Raw genomic sequence first — 17,303 nt, 5'->3', positions numbered from 1 at the left:
TTTGATCAGGAAAGTCAGCATTTGTTATTTCGGATACTAAAACACAGAATTTCTTAAAACAATTCTGACTTATTTTTTTTTCCTTCGTGGTAATTTATTTATTTTTATTATTTGCAGGAAAGTGGGAGTGTCCGTGGCACCACTGTGATGTTTGTGGCAAACCTTCCGTTTCCTTTTGCCACTTCTGCCCAAATTCTTTCTGCAAGGAACACCAAGATGGGACAGTACTAAATTCTATGCTAAATGGACAGTTATGCTGCTCTGAACATGTTCTTGGGGTAGAGTCTGTTGAGACTCAGAAGCCTGAGAAACCCCGCAAAAAACTGAACAAGTTGAAGCCTAAGAGAAAGCAGAGGAACAGATGGATGAGAGCTGAATGCAAATAGTAATGGACTGCAGTTTCTACTGCCAACACTATCCTGTAGATAAGTTGTGAATATGACCAGGGAAGGACACAATTTTACATATATTCTGTAAAGGTTACGTGGGGGCGGGAGGGCGGGCTTTTTGTTTTATTTTTTGTTTTATAAATCCACTGAGCCAACCACAGCAGTCTCCTGCTGCTTCTGCACTGATAACGAACTGTGGCAAGCATAGTTCAGAAAATTTCAGGACAAACCAAACTTATTTCTCAGCATTACAGTTACACTTGAATTGTTACGAATGTAAGAGGTTCCCTCCAGTGTTCTTCCAGATTGGAGGTAGGTTAAAAGCAAACCAGGTAGGCAGAAACATAGGTTTTGAGATAGTATTTGCCAACCAACAGATGTTTAAAATAGTATATCCTTGAAAGAAGTTATTAGCTCGCGAGTTTTTAAGTAAAAGAAGGCTTGGTCTGTGGTGCCAGTGAGAAGCGCTGCCCGCGCGTGTGTGTGCGCCAGCGCTCGGAGCCGCTCGCAGCCCGGGCGCGCGTCTCGCTGCAGCCACACACGGAGTTTGTTTGTGCTCTTATGAAATAGCTCTCCAGTGCTCCTTAAACGAGTGTTTTTATAACTTCCACCAAGAAGTATAGTGCATGGTGGGAAAGGCATACCCTGTACCAGAAAAGGGGAATCTTACGTTGTAAGAGATTTTTTTTCTATACTGTTTTTTCCTGTATTTCATTCCAGTGAAGCAGAAATGAATTGATCTTGCAGAGCTGTACAAGCCTGGATTAAAGGGACACTGTCTTGGGATCCAGGCACAACACTCTAGGATTTTTGTGTCTTAATAAAAAATAAATCATACAAAACCTGTTATTTGAAAAGATATTTGATTTTTTTTTTCCTTAATGTCAACTAAAACTCAGAGTAACGTTGTTTTGGAATGCTTGAGGCCCAAGCATTACGACATTGTGATAATGTAAAAAATGCACAACAATGAACAAAAATACCCACGAATGAAACAGAAGGTGAAACGTACGTAGCTACTGAAGTGCGAAAAGAAATATTCAAAGCAGCTAATTAAAAGAAGTGAAATAATTTTTTTGAAGGAGAAACCGTAGCACATAAGGAACAATTTTAATGCAAAATTCAGCCTGTTTTCCTTTTTATATGGTTTATATAAAACTGGCTACTTGACTTGGCAGACTGTTGGAAACCATTATTTTTTACAAGTTCTGCTCTTGACTACCTTATTGCCACTGTCTTGTTTGAGCAAAGCTGGTTTGAATTTTGTGCTTCTCTTTTAGGTTCTCACACGTGCTGTGAGATAAATATACAAGATTTAGTTAAGTGGAAATAATATTAGAACTAGGGAAAAATGGTAAAGGAGAATGTCTTTACCTGTTTTCTTCCCAGTGCATGACAGTGATATGTGATTAGGCAGTGTTACAAGTTGACTTGTGCCATTGTTATCTAGCCTATGTAAACACACTGTGCGCCTTCATGTCCACTTAGTAATTTGTGTATGTTCTAGCTTAGTTTGCCTTTAATAGTGCAGAAACTCTGTGTAGCCCTTTGGAAAATGAAGCCTTGCGATGTCATAAAAGTGTATGGTTTTTTTTTCCCCAGTATTATTTGAGGTTTTGATTTAGATTTTGGTTTTATTGAAATACCCATTTGTTCCCAAAGCATAAAAAAAGAAAAAAAAATGGTTTTATTAGAAGATTTTGATTGAAACAGGTTTTGAATGTACCATTACCATGCCCTGAACGCTTCGGTTTTTATTTTGTAACCAAACTACTACTTTGTTCTTTAAATCATTTTTATAAACACTTTTGGGAGTTGAATTAATTTTCATAAAAAAAGTTCAAAATAAGGGGGAAGTGTTCTATATACATGTATTTTTAAGACAAACTGGTATGCCAAGCCTTGCACTTGAGGAAAAAAAAATTAAGGTTTCTTTATTATATTTGTTATACCAAGGCTGAACCATAGGCCTGTGCCTAAAATCAATGCCAAAAAATGTATTATATGTTTTGCTTACTTTTTTTTTTTTTAATTGAGGGGAGAAAGGTGAGATCAGGTGGCAAAACAGAAACGTTTTCCTGGTCACTTTTAAAACAAAATGAAGGAATTTGATGTCATTGGGACCATTATTTGTTTGGGTACGCTACCATGTAAGGAAGGGTTATAAGGATACCTTGAAATAAGTTATTATAAAAATCTTACCTTAACCACTGCCTTTATAGTTTGTTACGTTGTGAGTTGTCTCCGCGCTCCCTGCTCGCTCCGCAGAGCGGCCGCTCCCCGCGCAGCAGCCGCCAGCGCCGCCCCCGCCGCGGCCGTTGCAGCAGCGACCGTTGAGGAGGGAGCGGCGGGGGGGGCAGCGCGGCCCGTCCCGCAGGCGGGGGCGGCCCCTTCCGCTCCGCTCTGCGGGCGCTCGCGGCCCTCCGCGCGTGGCGCCCACGGGGCTCTCGGTGCTCGCAGCGCTCAGCACAGCGCCCGTGTCCCACCCCGAACCCACACGTGCAGGGCGGGTGGCCGTGGGGCCCTGCGGCCGTCGGCCTTCCCTCTGCTCCTGCTGCTGAAGCCGTCAGCCTGTTGCTATTGCCCGGGCAGGGACGGGCTCCTCCTGCTCCTCGCCCGCTTCTGGGGCCGGGGGAAACACGGATCTGGTCCTTCCTTCGGCCTTGGCGGTCCCGTGAGCTCGGCCTTGTTGCTCAGAAGCGACCCGGTAGCATTCGAGTTTCTGATTCAGGAAGGGGGTTCTAAAGAGCCTTTTAATGAAGGCTGCACCTGACTTGGCAGCACTGGGAAAATATGCTCAAGTTTTGTGCTTTTCCTTTTTTTCTTTTATTTATTTTATCTTCCAGGACAAAATCCCTTTGAAAAGCAGCTTTCTCACGATGCAACTCATTGCTTTTAGCGTTCAACAAGTTAAAAGACTTTCCCGTTATAAACTTGCCGACATACCATCCAAGCAAGACAAACTATGTGGCATTAAATTATGTCCGTAGCGTATTGACCGTTGAAGTAGAAAACAGTCTTTCCAATGGACTCTTCAAAACTGGGGCAACAACAGGCAAATTCACACTTCGTTGGTACTTGATCATATGAAAAAAGCTTGGAAATGAACTTCAGTTGAATGATGTTAGTTTGTATTTTCATACAAACCAGGAAGAATAATCAAATTAAATGGCTGTCTTGTTCTGTAGCTTTGTATTCATGGTCAGTTTTTAAAGGCTTTTTTTTCATTTGAATTACTTTGAAAAGCCAAATACCTTGGAAGACATATTAATGGGATTTTTTTCACATTGTTGAGTCACATTATTACATGTCTGACTGAGAAACTTCAGTGTTTTATTAAATATTAAAATTTATTCCTAGTTATTTCAGAAGCTGCCAGTTCTTATTTGGAAGAACAGATCCATGCAGTTACTTTTGCAATAATTTTAAAAGCAGAAGAGGTGACCTGATGGGTGCTGTGCAAGGGAGTGGTGGCAGTGCCGGAGCTGGACCTTGTTCTTCCGTAGCACTCACCTATGCTCTGGGCCTTTCTCAAAATTGGGCACTGGAAATTGAGTGTCAGTACAGCTGGCAAATGCATGAGCCCTGGCTGTTTTCAGAGCTCTGTTTATTACAAGCATATTAACATCTTAAACCATGGTACCTTCTGCAGCCTGCTGTTAAAAACCTGTTCTCTGCTCTTGCTCAGAACTCCACCAGCTTTAACTGTTCGCAGCTGCAATCACACACTTACAGCAGCTCAGTGCATTTGGCTTTATTCAGCTGTCACCAATACCACTCTTAGCCTTTGGGCTTCAACTCCCCTTCCTTTTTATTTATTTGTTTATTTCCCCAGCTCTAGTTTGGCCTCAGGTGTGACTCCTCTGCCAGGCCCAGTTCTGGGGGCAAAGCCAGTGCCACTTGCTTAAAGCTTCACCTTGCTCCTGGAGGCAGATGCACTGCATTAAAGCCTGCAGCAGAAACCCTGGGGACATACTCATCCAAGGCTTAACCATTATTTTATGTGCATGTGTTTACCCACACGGAGCAAGGCCACTCTTCATTTGCAAATGCAGTCACTCCTGGAGAGAGAGGCCACATTGCTGTTCTGCTTGTGCGAACCCCACTGAGTTCTGCTCTAAACTAGTCACAACTGATAAATGATTTATTTGCATTTCTGGGCCCTGGCAGGTAGCAGAGTTAAATCTTCTAGTACATATGTTGAAGCACGGATTGTGGTTAACATTTTCCCTACACCCATCCCTCCCTCTATCGCCCTGCAGAGAAGGGAACAGAAAGCTCCTTGATATCGTCTGCAGCCGCTACCAGCCGGCGTACACGGGCTCCCTGTGCTCCGTCCCGCCGTACGTCGCGTGAGCTCCCGACCCTTGGGGCAGCAGGAGCGACTTCAAAGGCTTCTTCCTGTCCCCTTGCCTTCTCTTCAGAATTACCACACAGACAACAAGGGTTCCCCCTGAAACACAGGGAAGAAGAAACAGGATCAGAGGGGAAAGCAAAGTGGCAGGTGGTGTTCGTTCTATCTAGCACTTCCTGACTGAAATACTACTTTTTATTATAAGGTTTACTTTCCTGGATATTGTGCATAGAAAAGTTTTGGAAAGCTCTAACAATACTCAACTTTGGCATGTCAGATTTGCTGTGAAAGCTGTTGAGAACAGCAGATTTTGATGACAATTCAGTTACTTGCCTTTGTGCTCCATTGCATCTGTCTGTGCCCCTGTTTAGTCGGTTGGACTATTAATTTCCCCTGGCATCTTCACTAACTAACTGCAGACTAGTTGCATTTGTGCTATCCTAGTGCAGGACCCTGCTGAGAAATTAGTTTGCTCTGCACAGTGCTTAAAATGAAGCACCAGAGGTAACTGACCTAGAGTAACTTAGAGTCTAGACTGGGACTGTCAGAACTGGGACTGGTTGAACCTTCTTCCAAGCTTTGTTCAAAACCTACAAAACTCCTTTTTTCCCACCCTCCCTTGCTAAAATTGCAAATGCTGCTTATTCATTATTTTGGAATCTGCATTCACTATGGAGCCCCCCTGTAGAGAAGCTCATTTGCCTGTTGGCTTCTGGCCTTTTCTGTAATAACTAATTAAAGCAAAGGCTGGGGGTTGTCCCACATGCCCTTGGTGCAGCCAGCACCTCCCAGGCTGACAACATCCACCTCTGCAGGCTCTGCTGTGAACTAACCCTTCCGCAGCAAAGAGGCTGTTTGCTCCATCCAAAAGGAGTCAGGTACCAGGAAGGGCAGCAAGGGGGCACACAGAACCACCCATAGCTGCCCCACTGTTTGCTCCAGGTTCTGTAAGAGCTCCATGGAACACACAGGGCAAGCAGAGACCTGGTAGCTGTACCCTCCACGTGCCTTATCTTTAAGCAGTTGGTAAAATCCCAAGTCAAATGGAACATCAAGATGTTTGTGTTGGGCTTCCCCAGGGAAGCTTCATCTGTGATCAAATGTGATCTGTTTTCCTCCTTTGGGGCATGTAAGATATTCCACAAACACCTCTAGGGTAATCCAATCCAATACACTGGACAGAGCTGAGGGTAACATCTCGAGATGCAGATTTAACCAAAACATGCTGAGATGGCAGGATTCCTAACTACCAGCATGTCATGTTTTAACCCATTTGTACCCCAGTTGTCTTGCAGACCTTCACAGCAGCCACGGACCCAGCTGCTGCATCAGGCCCTGCTGTGGTGTCTGAGCAGCCTTTGAACTGTTAGGCCCAGTTCCTCAACAGGCCCAAGCCTGAAGGCTCGGCCAGCTCACACATCACCTATCATCTACACGCAGGCTGGGGAGCAAAGCGCATCACAGACACCACCCACATATCTGAAGTGGTCCCAGTTTCCACTGAGGGAGTTGAAACTGTCATTTGCTAGCAGGAGGCACACATGCTTTAAACCATATCTGACCTGTTAACCATGCTTCTGAGGTCTGTCTTCAGCACTATTTGTGACAGCACCCATCGCAGTGCTTTTGGGCAGTAAGTTCAGGGCAAGCTAAGGGAGACAGTGCAACTGAGATTGACTGGAGATGCCCAATCTCTTTCAGGAGAGAAACAATGAAGTCATGACAGATCACACACAAACAGAATAAGCTGTTAGGGCATCACTAGGAGTGCTGAGGAAAGCCCAAGTCTACCAGCCAGGGAATTCTGCTGGCGTAGCACAGCGGTGCCTCGGCTGGGGCTGGCAGCGCGCAGCGCTCACGCTCACCTGCCGCCGAAGCCGCGACGAGGACGATCACCAGAGGGGCCAGCTGGCAGGAGGCCCCTGCCCTGTAGAGAAGCCCCTCCATGCAGTACTGGGGCTCGGCGCTGCCAGCGGGGCAGAAGGCAGCAGCAGGGCACTTGACTGGCTTCTCATCTGGGCTCTGCCCAAAGAACAAGTGAGTTAAACAGCAGAGGCTGCAACAAGTTCAGAACCTCCTCTGCACTAGGCTTAATGTGTTAAAAGCCTCTGTGAGCTGGGGGAAGGGCAGATTGCTTTAGCAAGTACCCACTGCCTCACTGTCTCAGAAGGGAGATTTTTTTAGGAGTCACTTGAGTTCCCACATGAAACTCTTGGTGAACCAAAACAGGGCAGAGGCAGGACCAGAGCCAGGCTGCTACCGCGATGGCGTGGCACCCAGCAGCCTTGTAGCATCATCAGTGCCTCATCCCCCCCAGCCAAAGCGAAGAAACAGTCAGCCTGTCTGCCCCTGTGGTGTTATTCAGAGTAAGGCAAAGAGCAGCAGGGCTCCACATAAAGCATGTTCAGCAGCAAAGAGCTTAGTGCCTGGATGCACCATCCTCTAACTTTCCCCTCTCAGCTACTGGGAGGCTTCAAGTGCAAAACAAACTCTGCCAACTGCTGGTATGAGTTTTAACCATCTCTCTGTATATAATCTAGGAGCAGGCTATCTGCATTAAAGAAGGGAAAAGGCTTAGGTGAAAATAGTGCTAATTTAAGCATATTTAACTTGTTGCGGGATAGCTGTATTTATTAATGTAGACTGTCAACTCAGCTCGTGGAGACTCACAGGACAGTAGTGATTTTCTGGGCACAGGTCACAGCTCTCCTTGCCTGGCTGTAGTTGGTATTTCCCTGCCTCGCAGAGCCTGCAGCTGCTGTCTTTGGGACCTTTGGACATACCTAAACAGCAAATAAGCACAAAATTAAAATGTGGGACTAAACCCTGGGGCTTCTACAAGTGCGTAGGGATGATTTTTTTGACAGTCAGATGGGGAAGACCATCAGTTACTTCATGTGCATCACAAGCCGAGCCTAGATTTGGGCCTTGCTCAGAGGCAGAGAGGGAAGAGGGAGTGCAGGGGAAGAGGGAAGAAAGATGATGTGGGTTTAGGTCTGAGACAGAGCAAGTTTCAGTAGGTATTTTATGTAGTGCGAGGTGGTGTTTAGGACTGAATTGTGGCTTTAAAACAGAGAAAGTTATTGCTGGAGGTCAGCGAGATATTTCATACTCATTAATTCTGGACTCAAACACCTTCCAACTCTTTGAAGCTGGCTGAGCAAAGTTTAAAGCTTTGCAAGGACAACGGATTGCTAAATCCATGGGTCTCAGAGTGATCAATGCTGCTTTGTGCATTTAAAACACAACTGGACCATAAACGTTTCCTAGAGGGGCGGCCGCTCTCCGTCGCTGGCTGCACGGGCGCCTGGAGCTCCGCGCTGTGCTCAGCCTGCTGTTATTTGAGGCAGCAGGGAAACGAGGCGGTTCCTCCCGCTCCCCGCACCGCGTCCCGCTCTGCTGCTCACGGCACGGGCAGAAACACAGATCTCCTTACCTGGGAGGCAAGGTGTGCACCCCTGGGACGCCTCGCCAAGAGCCTCCTTCCCGCCGGGGCAGGCCAGGCACGCGGGGCAGCTGCTGGTGCTTGCGGGACGAGACACAAAGCGGGAGGGGGAGCAGCTCCGAGACCACCCCAGCCACCGATCCCAGGGTGGTCCCTGTGGTTCCAGCCCAACCCAAGTTCCTGTCCCTCAGCAAACTTCACTGGAAATGCTCAGGGAATACTCAGTTAGGAGAGAGGGACACGCAACGTAGCTGCATAAGCCCCGAGGGTGACTTTGTGGCAATTGAACTGTGGTTCAGCAGAGATCCACTCGGTAACATGGCACAAGCAAGCGTCAGGCAAGATCAGGAGGAGGGTAAATATTCACACGTCGGCTCATCTGCTTTGAATCTAGAGCGTGCACCCCTAGCACAGGCATCCCTACCCCAGCAGGGTGCAGACCCTCCTCGAGGTAGCACCCCCAGCTGGGAAGCACCTTCCCCATCACAAAGGTGACTGCAGTCTGGACAGTTTAGCTGCTGCTGCTTTCTGCATATCCTGACTCGGGATGAACAAACTATCAGCTAAACCTGTAGCCACAAACACACCAGTGACTCCCAGCTAAATCTGGGTCCATCATCAGCCTGTTAAAGGCAGCTGAGCTGGAACTCTGCTGTGTAGCACCTGGGCCACCTCTGCATCCAACCACCTCTGGGACAGGTGAAGGTTGTTGAGACTAGTCCCAGAACACAGGCACACAGCCCCCAAAAGTCATTCCTAGCTCACACAAGGCTGTATCGGTTGGCTCTATTCCACCCCCTGCCCCATTCCCCTCTCCCCAGGGACTCAGCAGCTTTAGCTGCTCAACTGGAAAGTCACAACAACTTTATGTTTGCTGCTACAACAGGTCTTCACATCTCTGACTGCTACCAGGAGGAAGCACCTGGCCCACCAATCTCTGCAGGCCCCCATGGATTTCTTACTTGCAAAATGATCCAGGCAGGCATGGCAAGCAAGAAGTGGCATTTTGCTGTGAGCTGAAATACCCTGAGAAGGAAAAGAGCAAGTTGTCAGGATCTTCCCTCAGTTGTCCCCATCCCCACACCAAGTTATTTGCTGATTGCTGAAAGGCAACCACGTCAGCACTGCAATGCAGGGTGGCACTTCACAGCTGCCTCCGTGCTGCCGTTTTTGCTTGCCAAAGGCCCCAGTTGTTTCCTTAGTGGAGACACAGACACTGGGGAGAAAGCAGAGGAGGAGGAGGTGGCCCATGTCACCCTCATGAGTGTGCAAGTTCCCCTCCTCCCTGATGGGAGCCCCATGCAGGATACTTCCCACATAGCACGAGGCAGCAACTCTCTGTAAGTTTGGGGTGCCCATAACTCACCGCTGCACACAATGCCATGAGGGGACAGGATCAGGCTGTCTGGCCAACCCGATTTAGCTGTCAGCCAAACAGTCTGATGGGCAGATTTTCCAAAGAACAGTCGTGCGGGCATAGCGAGAGCTTCACTTGGGTGAAGAATCACTGCTGGGGCACATGGGCTCACTGGGCTTTGGCATAAGTCAGTGCTGCTCTGTTCTGACCGTGTTGCTGCACTGCCTGGGAACACAGTGCGCGAGGCTCACGCTGCCTGTGATGCAGTGCACGAGACAGCTAAACATCTGGGGTGGGGAAGGGGAGCTTTATGCTCCAGCCTCAGGCTACAGAAGACAGAGTAACAAACAAAAAAGGAGGATGTTCTAACTACCCTTTTACCCTTTGAAACACTGGAGATGCTCTTCTCTCCTTTGCAATTTGTGCTACAGCTGAACCATGGAAAAAATCTTCCCTGACTTTCTGCAATGGGCTTTCATTGTACCATTAGTACTAATGGCAGATGGGAACATGACTGGGCAAGAGATCAGTTCTTTCCTTTTTAAGGAAAACGTCAATAACGAACAGGAGGAGATCTACTGTTCTATCTGTGGCCCGAACAAGCAGCACTTTTAATCACCTGGTGATTGCATCTGGCTATAGCAAAAGCCTCACGCGTCCCGATGAAAACGCACGCGGGCCGAGCGCGGAGCCCGGGCCGAGCGCGGCGCCCCGGCCGAGCGCGGCGCCCTACCTTTCTGGCAGGCGCTGCAGGCTGCAGCCCCGGGCTCGCTCGCGTAGGAGCCGGGCGGGCAGGGTGAGCACACGGAGCTCCTCTGAGAGCTGGGAAAAGCAGAGACAGGTTAGCGCCACACAGGATACCAGGGAACGGGGGTGCAACTGGTAGGGGGGGGATGAAAACAGAGACTGCAGAGAGCAAGGAAAGCGATTGCATTTGTCACAGCAGGGCCAATCGCCTGCAAGGGGAAGCGGGTGTGCAGAAGTGTAACCAAGGGTACTTTCTGGGTTGGGAAGCAAGGACATGCTTTTAATTCCTTTGGAAACCCCAAGGCTGAGAGAGATTTGGCAACTGGGAACAGAGCAATTGCTTTGCTTAGAACAAAGCAGGGCAGGGCCTGCAGCAGCAGGAGCTGCTCAAAGCTCAGAGAACACGGGATTTTCTGAACACCACAGAAACACTGGGCAGCCCAACTGGAGCCCTGCAGTGGCCACGTGAAGCTGCACCTGGGCAGGGCAACCCCAGCGCCTCCCCTTCCTACCTCCCTGCTCCTCCAGTACATGGAAATCCGGCTGCTGCTTCCCCATCCTTTTTCCTCAGTGGCAGCAGCCCCCTGGCCTGGCTGTGCCCCATGTTCCAATAGAGGTGCTCACTGGGAAGCAACTTGGATTCCCAAAGCACTTGGAGGGCTGCGAGAAAATAAAGCATTCCCAACAGACACAGCAGATACTGGATAAATGGAGGGGGAAACAGGAGGAGAAGCCACAAGCACTCCACAAGCACAAGTGTCTGTGAAGCTGATAGACACATGTGGAGCAAGAAAGGAGCTGCTGACCATCCCCAGCACCAGAAACAGGCCATCCAAGGGAGCCTGGTTAAACAGCAGGACCAGGCTCCTGGCCAAGAGCGATATCATGCAAAAGAGCTAACAAATAAAACAGCTACATGTGCTGCAGTCAGCAGTGACTAGAACCAATGCAATCCTTGCAGCAAAGCATGGAGGAAAACCAACGTGCAAAGCCCGCGCACCCGCGTGCTGAAGACGGCGCGAGTCCCGCTCCCAGCCCGCAGGGCTCGGCCACCCACCTGGTGTAATATCCGCGCGGACACGGCAGGCACGACCGCTGGCCAGGCCGGGGCTGGTAGCGACCCGGCGGGCAGGGGACGCAGTCAGCGGGGTCCGCGCAGGAGCCCTGCGAGCAGCACGAGCAGCTCGGGAGCCCTGCAGCAGAACGACAAGGCCAAGATCAGCACTGTGACACTTGCCCCCCGACACAGCCCAGCGTTCGGGGAGGGAGACCAGAGCATCAGTGCTGATGATGCTCCTGAGCATCGCTAGCAAGCTGAAGGGCAGGCATAAAACTAATCTTAGGTCTCAAGCTGATCAGCACGGGCCTCTGGTAATTACTACGACTGCTTTTCCCTCTTTTAATCTGAGGGAACTGGAGAGTTTCCCCTTGTCTCCATCCCAAAAGCATACGCTCCTTTCCATTTCCAGTTAATTCAGGCCTGTGCAAAGCAGAACTAAAGCAGAAAATCTGCCTTATCCAGAAACAGCCTCTCTAAGCACAGGTAACACAGTATTCCCACTGGACATAAGCTTGCTCTGCCCAGAACAGTCATGTGGGATTTGCCATCCTGCCACACATGGATTTTTCATCCCCTTTGTGCAGGAACCAGCCCCTGGTACCACAGCAACAGCATAGGAGCAAGAGGAGATCCTGCAGGGAACACTCAGCATCCCAGGGCATCGGGAATTACCTCCTGCCCTCTGTGGAGGTGCCCTAAGGCATCAGCTCCGGTTATTCCCCTCTTTAAATGTGCCCTGCAGAGGGTGGAAGGAAGGGGAAAGCTCATTGCCTCTATTTTATTGTTCAAAACCCCCTTACAATAACCTCTATAACACCATGCATCCCTGATGGCAACACAGCGGGGCTTAGTACTGCAAGTAGTGGTTCTTGAGCCCAGAAGAGGCTGTTTCTCCAGCAGAGATTCCCTTTCAGCCCTTAGAGACAGATATTTAGAAACTTTTCTTGCGTTTCTCATGCATAAGAACATCCTTCTCCTGCCAACAAACCCAGCTGCACTTGTGCTACACTCTGCAGTCATAGTTCTACTGCTTCTTCATCCTACCGAGGAAGCTTCAGGAAGACCCATCATTAATGAACCCAGTGAAGCCCAAGTCATTTAACTTCACAAATCCATAACCAATTAACTCCAATTTCTGCTCCCTATCCAACCTCCGAGACAAGCACACGCACCCTTTTTACCCCCCTTTACTTTCCACTTTTTCCATGTAACGCAAGGAGCTGGGGCAAGCACAGACTCCTACCGTCGTTGGGAAACGTCCCTGGAGAGCAACGTCCACACGCTGTCACGTTCACCCTGCCGCAGCCCGACGGCTCCGAGCGGGAGGTGGGGAACGGAGATGCCGATGGGCTGCGGGGAGACGTCCTCACAGCCACAGGGGAGGCCGGGGCACTGGTGGGCACACGAGAGGTGGTTGCACTTCCAGAACTGAGCATCGTTGCCTCTGGGATGGTGGAAATACCTGGAGCCGACGTTGCCACGCTTGGGTCGGCAGACTGAGCTCCTAGGGACACAGGAAGGCTTGGTGCAGTGGACACGGCTCCAGCTGAGAGCGTCGCTGCAGAAACTGGGGGTGCAGAGGCTGAGGCCACAGTCCTGTTGGGAGGCCCCAGTGTTGAGGCTACAGGGACCTGGGTGGCCACTGCACTGGGAGACAACGGTGTTGAGGTGATGGGGAGCTGCACTGTGGTGGTCTGGCTTAAAGCAACACCTAATAGAAGACAAAAAAATATATTGTTAGTGGTCAAGTTATTTTCTCCCTTTAATAGAGCTTTCTCATTAAGCTTCTACCAACTGCTTAACTTGTGTTTCCTTCCCTGATGTCCAAAAAGCCTCTCTGCCACATTTGACTAAGAGTAACATGGGAACTAGAGAGTCAACATCACTAGCAGCATCCAAACATCACTGGCACATGAGAGAGGTATCAGGAAAAAGAGGGTCTCTGAGGTGGCTCTCAGAGGGGAATGCTGCAAACATCTGACTCTCTTAGATAAAAGGTTATGAAAATGATTGAAAACCCTTGAAAACCCCTTCAAAACCCTAGCAGCAGCTGTTTGAGACACATGCCAATCTGATTTAGGATGCTTGTCAAGTAGCTAGTTGTTTTCTCCTTTCTCAGTTAAAGGGATCAGGACAGAAAAGCCATGGGGTTGGGATTTTTAAGCTGCTCTACAGATCCAGTGACCAGAAGGGGACTTGCCTGCAGGCCTCAGCTTCCTTCAGTTCCGTGAAGCTGTCTCTCCTACGCAGGAGCATTTCTCTCTCCTCAGCTGAAGCTGGAAAGCTGTAATCTCGTAATAAACTATAATACCGCTCTAGGGGCTGCAAGGGAGAAAGCGGCTGGCACGAGAAGGGCAAGAACATCACCACCCTGCAAACTAAGTTGGCTGGTAACCAGCCATTAAGCTTCTAGCAAAATTGGGCTGCTGAATAAAAGAGTTCTTACAAATGTGCAGTCACATGGGAACAGCTCCTTCAGAGGGCTCTCTCCTGTGCATTTTCCAGCTCCTTTGCACTTAAGCAAAAATATAGCATTTCCATAACTACTCAGCAGAGTAGCACAGGAGCATAAAGCTGTCAGGACCGCGTCCAGATCTTGGGGCCGTGGCCCCCAAAGCAGACACTGAATTTGGTCATGGCCCTTTTGCTGTCCATTTGTCTGCAACAGGTTCAAACCTGAGCGAGCTGCAGCCTCTCACACTGGTCCTCGTGGGAAGACCAGCTCTGCTGGGAACAGCTTGGCCCAGGGCTCAGTTATGAGATTACCCTTTTTGGGGTCACCTGCCTTAAGGACTGAAGTCTATCTGCTTTCCTTTTCTCATACCTGGCAAGAAGCCGAGTCAGTTCTTCCCTCTGCCCTTTAATTTAAAAAAAAAAAACAAAAAATCTCAAAGCAGCACTGATAGTAACTTCAGGGCACCGTGAAGTTCTCCTGGCAGCTCAGAAGGACCATGGTGGTCACAACGTCCCACCTCCCACACAGCAGCCAGTCCCCAGCATTTGCTCAGCTGTCAGCCAGAGACACTGTAGCGAGGGATTTAAATATCTTGGAGAAAGCTGTGTGAATATACATTAAAAATCAGGATTATTTTTCAGTTGAAAAGTCCGTCTTCATAAAACTTTCATTTTTGGTTTACTTTTTTTTTTTTTTTTTGGTTGGTTGGGTTTTTTTTTTTTTTTTGTAAACCATGGTACTGTTAAGAACAACTTTTTAAATGAAAAATACATTTTCTTAAATATTTTACTAAAACAGTTACTGAAGAGTTATTTGGAAATTTGGAAAAACTTCAGTAGCCATCTCAACAACACTCAAAATGCAAATACTTTATCAATTCACTTAACTTGTAAAAAAGAAGATGTAGTGAGGCTGGGTCAAGTTAGTTTGGAGCATTTAGTGAACATGGGTGATGCCTTATTTTATTATAGTATCACAACTATGAAAAAACAGCACTTGACCTGCTCAGCAACATCTGTTTTCTGTCCTGTGGTTACACTATCCACACTGCGAGCACCCATCTGGCTTTCTAGAAGCTTTTGTCCCTTCTAAGGGGCCCTGTAACAACAAAGACATCTCCACAGACACTCAGGGCTGGGTCCTTTTGTGTCGGCTTGGCACAAGGCTTTGTCTGAAGAGCCCTGAGGATTCTCCAGGTGGTTTCTGAGGAGCTCCTGGCCCCACACGGCCCAGTGGGGCCTGCAGTCAGCGTGACCCAATGGCGCAAGGCCACCGAATGGGCAGACCCTATGTAGCAGGGCTGTCTGCCGGTCACGCAGCACGAAGGGATGAAAACAGCCAGGAAGGAGTACGGAAGCCTTCCAGGCATGTACATGTGCCTCATTTTCCCTCATAATCCCAAACACCCCCCCAAGCAAGGGGAGGCGGGAGGGCATCCTGCTCCTTCAGGCCGCAGAATGGCCACTGCAACCCCTCCATTTTCAGTGCCCTTGGCCTTTTTCTCCCGCATCTTCCTCCCCAGACCAAGCCGTGTTATCTGCCACATTCATCCCACTTCAAATGCTGCAGAGTTTAAGTTTCAACCACCGATTTCCTCTGCGGGGTTCCGTGAGGGCGAAGCCGGGCGGCTTCCCCTGCGCGTTAGAGCTTTTCCCAGCTCTTTGCTAAGGCAGCGGGAGCAGAGGCCGCTCCGGGGACTCACCTGTGAGCCAGGCCGCAGTCAGGCCCCAGAACAGAGGAGAGGGCCGGGCGCTCATCCTTCCTCAGGGAGCAGCACAGCTTGTCAAAACGCAAGCCCAGCAGCCCATCTCCCAGGGCTCGCTGCTCCTTCTGCTCCGTTTTTGTGCCCAAAGTCGTCACCTGACTCTGATCATGCGGCTCAGTCAAATCACACACCCCCACAGTGCAACCGAGGGGGATTTACACTCACAGACTGTGACAGGTCTTAGGGAGAAGTTTGCAGCTTTTCCAGAGTGCAATGCAAACTAAAACACCCAGCAGAAGAAAAATCCACCCCCCCCCCCTTTTTTTTTGGGCGTTGCACAGAAATACATGCAGGAGAAGCGCCCCGGAGGAACCATGGGGCTGAGCAAGGCGGTGCAGGCGAGTCGCACCAAGAGCCTCGCGCCTGGCGGCTGGCCAGGCCCCCATGATCTCCTCAAGAGACAACACTTCATTTCTCGACACTGAGGATTTCCTGAAAGGAGAAAAACAAGATGAAAAATCACTCAAGAACCCACAGTTCAAAGCAGCTCCCAGTAATTGTGGTGTAACCATAACTCACCCCCAGGGCAGTTCAGAGCGTTCCCAATTAGAATTCCCAAGATGTCAAACCTGATAATTCTGGTCACAACAGCTGGACGTAAGTTATTTGATCCTGATGATGATTTGGAGACAGGAGTGTTGCATTCAAGGAGGTCCTGTCCCCTTTTCCATGCATCTCTGCTGGTGATTGCTCTCCTGTTTGCTTGATCCTCTGGATTCCAGCCCTTCTTTCTTCCTGTTGAGTTGTTTGCATGTTGCTCTCAGGGCACCTGCTCTCTTGTCATGAGCTCACAGCTGCAGAGATTTTACTGAAAAAGGCACTGCCTGCACCATCTGAAGACTTCAGGCTACAGAGTTGTGCACACACATTTGCCTTGCCCTCTGGGGACCCTCACTTCACCTTTGGCATCCCGGATTTAGGTTGGTCAGAGCTAGCTGGCTTCCAGTGTCAAATATGCTATCAACCATGCTTATGCTATAAGCAAAATACCAGATACAAACATACATCCCTCGGCCTCAGCAACTCACAATTCTGCACTAATAGCTCTTAATGGAGACACTGCTTTTATACTCTGAGCAAGGCAGTTTCAGAGGTCTGACCTTGCCCTGCAGGCAGGTGAGCTTTCAGTGTGACACTTCTCACCTCAGTTTTACGAGTCTTAGAAGTTTCTCTGCTGGGTTTTTGAATCTTTTCCACATCTGCCTTCATAAGTGACTGATCTGTTACATGGACCTGTATGGGGCCATCCAGTTCTTCCTGGTCTCTTGAAAATAGAAAAGCTGTACACCTCTCAGCTCAGCTGGTAGGATGATGACCTGTAGTGGTGGGCATCATCTGCAGAAAAAGCAATCAGAGAACAAAGCAGCGCTTTGCTAGCGCATAAGTTGTCAGTTATGAGACTCAGCCTGTAAAATCAACCAGGGAAGGAACACTCGTACAGAGGTTGTGCACAGATGAAGCACTATCAGCCACTATGCTGATTCCACCAGAGAAGTAGATGATGGCAGATCAGTCCTCAAATGAGCTGAGCCCGGCCAGAGGTGAGGAGAGGCAGGCTGGTGCTTCGCAGTTGCTTTGAACAACTGAGTGAGTTTGAAATATTGCTCTGCCAGAAAGCAAGTCCGAGGCAGCTTCAGCACTAGGAAGTACAAATAATTTATAAACTTCTGGCTTGCCTTGGCTTGTCTCTGTCGAGATTAAATGCTTTTGTTGGTTGGTTCACAGAACAAA

At 49.0% G+C, this 17,303-nt stretch overlaps 2 protein-coding genes across 2 annotated transcripts in view; one reads left to right on the top strand and one right to left on the bottom strand.

Annotated features, from left to right (window-relative positions):
* The window catches only part of NSD2 (nuclear receptor binding SET domain protein 2), a 73,632-nt gene extending 72,932 nt beyond the window's left edge, over positions 1-700 (top strand). The window contains exon 23 of the mRNA XM_088530530.1: positions 118-700. Coding sequence (XP_088386656.1) covers positions 118-386 — 269 coding nt within the window. The 3' untranslated portion in view covers positions 387-700. The remainder of the gene's footprint in view (positions 1-117) is intronic.
* A 3,990-nt stretch (positions 701-4,690) lies between these two features.
* Positions 4,691-16,481, bottom strand: LOC148593559 (uncharacterized). The gene is made up of 10 exons (XM_088530531.1): positions 16,468-16,481; positions 15,922-16,004; positions 12,596-13,063; positions 11,350-11,485; positions 10,279-10,367; positions 9,151-9,214; positions 8,180-8,268; positions 7,414-7,526; positions 6,609-6,765; positions 4,691-4,842 (listed from the first exon to the last, which is right to left on the bottom strand). Exons 1-10 carry the CDS (start codon positions 16,479-16,481, stop codon positions 4,691-4,693), a joined length of 1,365 nt encoding a protein of 454 aa, XP_088386657.1.
* Between the last annotated feature and the right edge of the window lie 822 nt (positions 16,482-17,303).

Source organism: Tinamus guttatus, unplaced genomic scaffold (assembly GCF_059628265.1).
Source record: "Tinamus guttatus ecotype Peru unplaced genomic scaffold, ASM5962826v1 Tinamus_guttatus_pri_ptg000377l, whole genome shotgun sequence".
Lineage (NCBI taxonomy): Eukaryota > Metazoa > Chordata > Aves > Tinamiformes > Tinamidae > Tinamus > Tinamus guttatus.
Note: the sequence above shows the minus strand (reverse complement) of the source record. Positions and strands in the feature narration are given on the sequence as shown.

Excerpts from the sequence above, each read along its gene's own strand:
- LOC148593559 (XM_088530531.1), bottom strand. Across the intron at positions 13,064-15,921 it reads CGCCAGGCGCGAGGCTCTTG|GTGTTGCTTTAAGCCAGACC; the intron begins GTGCGACTCGCC and ends GTCTTCTATTAG. Across the intron at positions 7,527-8,179 it reads GTGCACACCTTGCCTCCCAG|GTATGTCCAAAGGTCCCAAA; the intron begins GTAAGGAGATCT and ends TTTGCTGTTTAG.